This window comes from Palaemon carinicauda, chromosome 38, assembly GCF_036898095.1.
Source record: "Palaemon carinicauda isolate YSFRI2023 chromosome 38, ASM3689809v2, whole genome shotgun sequence".
NCBI lineage: Eukaryota > Metazoa > Arthropoda > Malacostraca > Decapoda > Palaemonidae > Palaemon > Palaemon carinicauda.
In genome coordinates, this window is record NC_090762.1 from 32,426,573 (window position 1) to 32,431,572 (window position 5,000).

A 5,000-nucleotide genomic window follows, 5' to 3' on the forward strand; every position below is an offset into this window, starting at 1 on the left:
ATATATATATATATACTGCATATATATATACTGTATATATATCTATCTATATATATATATATATATATATATATATATATATATATATATATATATATATATTGTAATTATTTGCAGTCATAAACCTTTATAAGTTCATCAGCATTTCGAAAATGAATGTAATATTAGGGCTTTTGCAAATAGGTCTCCCTCTCCGTTTTAATACAAATGAGCAATTAGAAGTTAAGAATAAATTTTATCTAGCTGTTTCTGTATTGATGGAATTCAATCGCTTAATAGAATATTCCTATACCTTTAAGGGTATCTTTGAAGAACAATCATTAATTTCTTATTAAAGATATATACTCCGAAAACATGAAAATGAGATGACAAAGGCTTTGGTATTGATGAGTCAAGTTCTGTTCCTTCGTTCAGATTAGAATGTCATTTGATGTATTAGATATTGCGTCTTACATATTCATGTAAGGCAATTTTGGTTCTTCCTAAAAAAAAAAAAAAAAAAAAAAAAAAAAAAAAAAAAAAATTCTGTGCTTCTATCGAAAAGCCTATTCCCGTTCATATCATCATATAGTTTTATTTTAGTTATAACTCGTGTTTGAATTTTACCTAAAGTTTATCATCTATAGGGTAAAGGAAAGATTATGACTTGTCTACTTCATGGAATGATTACATTTTCATTCAAGAAGCCACGTATATTAAGTCTCGAACACGTCACCAACACGAGCATAGCTTACTACACAACTCACAAATTAAAAATACAACTTTATTTAGCTTTCGAAGGAACCATCTCCCTTCCACTTCAGGGAAAAAAAAGGGGGCATGGTCCCTTCGAAAGCTAAATAAATTTCAATTTTCATACATTGTGGGTTGTTTTAACTATCATAAATACACGAAAAATTGTGTGTTTTAATGAATACAAATTTATTAATAAAAACATAATGTGCTCCTTGGTCTTGGTCCGATAGCTGAAAGAGAATCTAGAGTTGCATGTCAGTCTCGCCTGTTCACTTTTCGAAATCAGAAATAATCTTTTGATTTGGCATTCATGCACACACAGCTATGTTTGGTGTCAAGTTGCTATAAGGGCTGACAAATTGTACAGTATTTTGTATTTTTTTATATATATCAAAATGCTATTTTAATCTTATCAGAAGTGCTATAGATCCCCCCCTCAAAATTTTTTTGGCCATGTAGGTATGGCGATGATAGTGCTTGTATCGAGGTTTTTATTTCCATCTCTTGACTTACATCCTTTGCACAGCTGATTAAAGGGGCACCCATTTTTACCACATCACACTCACTGTATGAAATTCTCTCCGTTTCTCTGCATGGATTTCCATTCTATTCTTATTCGCTTGTTCCTAAGAAACATTCATTTGTCACTAGAAACTAGCATTTGTATCGGGTATGCAAGAAGAAAAAAAAATATCTGCATATTTGCTATTGAACGAATCACAATGAACACTTATGATGATCTGATATGAAAACCAGGTGAGTAATAGATCCTTGGATTCTCCTTGTCTCTCCTGCAGGATGTCAGAGGACCAAATGTATCGGCGGCGCAGGGAGTGGGACTCCAGGGCCAGCAAGGGCAGAGTAAAAGTTCCATAAGTGGGATGCTGTCCGATTTCACGAGAGCTCTAGGTGAGGTTCCCTTTGGCAGCTGTTAAAATATCTCTCTCTCTCTCTCTCTCTCTCTCTCTCTCTCTCTCTCTCTCTCTCTCTCTCTCTCTCTCTCTCATTTAATGTATGCTACGTTATGTTATAACAAAAAAAAATTTCAGTCCTCTTAGTTACAAACATTAATATTACTTTGTAATTGAATAGGAATTTGTGCACTAGCTTATATCTACTAATATTTTTATATATGTTTATTATTTCTCTTATCAAAGTATGAGGGACAAATGAGACCATCTAACTGAGAATCTGCACCCACAGGTCTTGGTGGCAATTCCCCTAAGGATGAACAGAAAGGTCAAATTGGTGCCAACCTCCAACAACAACAACAACAGCAGCAGCATCAACAGCAACAACAATTGTCTCAATCTCAGGCTCAAGCACAAGCTCAGGTTCAGTTAAATAACTCTCAGAGAACAATGGTCAATGCCCAAGGTCAAGTAGTGAACCAACAAGGTCAGATTATAGGCCAGCAGGTTTTGACCTCCACGGGCCAGCTGATCACTCAAGCAAATCATGTTCCTTCGGGCGCCAACACGGCGCAGCACCAGACGATGGTTGGCGGACAGTTGTTACAGAACCCATCCGTTGTAGTTAGCGGAGCTCAGCAGATCGGCGGTCAGCAATTGCTGTTCCAGCAAATGACCCCGGCACAGCAGCTGCAACTGCAGCAGATGCAGTTGCAGCATCAAGCACAACACCTCAAGAAGATGAGACGGCAAGACCAGGCAGCGTCTTTGCAACAACAATTGCTTGGCCAGGGGAAAGTGTCGCCAACGCCTCTCAGAAAAGACCTAGGAGCATCGATGCCAGGGCTGCAACAGCTGCAGAACGTCCAGCAGACGTTAACCGGGAAGCTGATGGGCCGCGTCACTTCAAATCTCCCGACAGCGGCGCTCCTCCAGCAGTCCACCATCACGACGAGCGACGGGAAGTCCAGAGTGATGCCTGGACAGCCGGGGCCATTAACGGAGTCTCCCCTCTCCTCTCTTCAGAGGTAAAGTTTAGTGTGTAGATAGATCTTTTTTCTCTTCTCCATCCAAAATCTCTCCCTTTCCCGAGGTATCCTCACTTTTGTTTCCTGTAAAAGAAAAAAAAAAAGGCAATATAGATTCCATGTGCCACCCAGCTTATGAGGTTGATCCGTTCTTGGTGTATGTGGGCGCCACCTTTCCGGGGTAGGCGTTGCAAACCCTGACTCTATACTTAAAGAATTATAATTATCTTCTGATTATTGTTTTGGGTGAAGCTGCTGTGAAATATTCTATACTAATCTTAAATAAAAACATTTTGCACACAACACAAGGCGCATAGGCAGGCAAGATTTTGGGTAAGTAATTAGCTTCCATCTACTTAAAATTATTATTATTATTATTATTATTAATATTATTATTATTATATATATCACATTTTAGAAACACAGACATTTATTTGAAATGTGATGCATTTGATCTTTGAGTCTTGCCAGCGCAAACAATGCATTTCATTGCTCATTTGGCTTTTCAAGATTACAACTGAGACTTGGTATATTTTTTTCTAATGCATGAGTTAGGAGAATTATCCAGTAATTTTAGTAGCATGGCAACATAGCCAATGGCTATAGATGACATTAATCGCCTGTTTTGAGAATACTCGTACTCTTATTCGTCCAGTCGAGACATAGAATATGCTTTTTTATATATTAAAAAAAAAACATTTAAGACAAGACCATTATATGCATGACAAGCATTATAGATAGAGGCTTTATTTTTTCCAATAATGCGTATACTATGCAAGACGATTAGTACAGAATTATAGATCCAGACGATTTCGGGAGATCATGCATTATGTATGTCAACCAGATGAATGTATTTTCTCTAGCTCTGAGATATGTGTACTTCTATGTCATTTTGGTATCCTTGATATGACTATGTGTTGGTTTCGCCTATCTATCAATCATGAAAATTGATACTGAGGGTTTCAAGGTACTTCGGGGAAAATGCTCTGAAACGTTTAGAGTAACAGTCCAATGAAATAACACACACACGCACTCACAAACTATTTCATTCTTCAAGTGATCCCTTACCGCTGCATCGTAACCTTAAGAGTTGAAGTTTTATGATTTTAAGAAAGTGGCTTTCGTTAATTTCAGAGGTTTTTGCAATGCTCCTGGCAGTTAGCAAGCAATGAGTTCATACACCCAGTAGTGCTTTGTATGGTAGTTGCTTTTTTCTTTGATCTTAAAGATCATCAAATATAAGCCATGTATGAAATTCTTATGTATATCAACGATGGGCTTTTCCAAAAAAATAATTCTGATTTTTTGTTAATTTTAGCATTAGGTTTTTTCAAACATCAAAAATGAGTTTTCACGAATGTTAATTAACGTTGAACCTTTACTCATTTTAATGTTGGGGTTTTAGGAATCTTAACACCAATTCTTTGCCAATATTAACACTGGGTTTTTAAGAATGTTAATTATGGGTTTTAAAGAATGACAGAGGGTTTACAAATATTGATACTGTCTTTTTATGATTGTCAAATCATGTTTTTTCTAAATATTAGAGATAAGTTTTTAATGATATTAACGCTAATTTTTGTTTCATATATATTAATCGACGAGAGGCGATATTTGAGTTCTTATAATTACTTGAAATATTGCAATACTGATCAAATGATTGATGATAAATATTTTCACATGAATATCTCCTTCATATATGTTTCATATTAGTACAGTATTAATATTCCATTTATAATAACAGATTCACTTGTTATATAATGTAATGTAGATATATTTGTTCTAGTAATTCCGTATTTATTTACGAAAAAATATATATGAAGAGCATCAATATTTTCAAATATATTTTATATAGTCAATAAGATATACTACACAAAAGTAAACAAACATTTGTATCCAAACTTCATACATTACATAGGAGCACATATATATTCATGGATTCATGTACATTCTTGCTGATATATATATATATATATATATATATATATATATATATATATATATATATATATATATATACATATATATATGTATATATATACATATATATATGCAAATATATGTGTATATATATATGTATATATATATATATATATATATATATATATATATATATGTATATATATATTATATATATATGTATATAGATATATATATATATATATATATATATATATATATATATATACATATATATATAAAATGCACGAACATAGACCCAAACAAATCACTAAAAACCCAACGAAATTAGTATAGAAGAGGAAATTCTCCATCTTTGGTATTCATAAAGAAAGCATCATCTGGCTATCTAATATAAAAAGGGAAT

The 5,000-nt window shown here is 33.8% G+C and overlaps 1 protein-coding gene across 1 annotated transcript in view; it reads left to right on the forward strand.

The window, feature by feature from the left end:
* The window catches only part of LOC137630529 (uncharacterized), a 315,029-nt gene that overhangs the window by 245,036 nt on the left and 64,993 nt on the right, over positions 1 to 5,000 (forward strand). Inside the window, exons 13-15 of the mRNA XM_068362046.1 lie at positions 1,533 to 1,644; positions 1,939 to 2,674; positions 2,984 to 3,007. Coding sequence (XP_068218147.1) covers positions 1,533 to 1,644; positions 1,939 to 2,674; positions 2,984 to 3,007 — 872 coding nt within the window. The remainder of the gene's footprint in view (positions 1 to 1,532; positions 1,645 to 1,938; positions 2,675 to 2,983; positions 3,008 to 5,000) is intronic.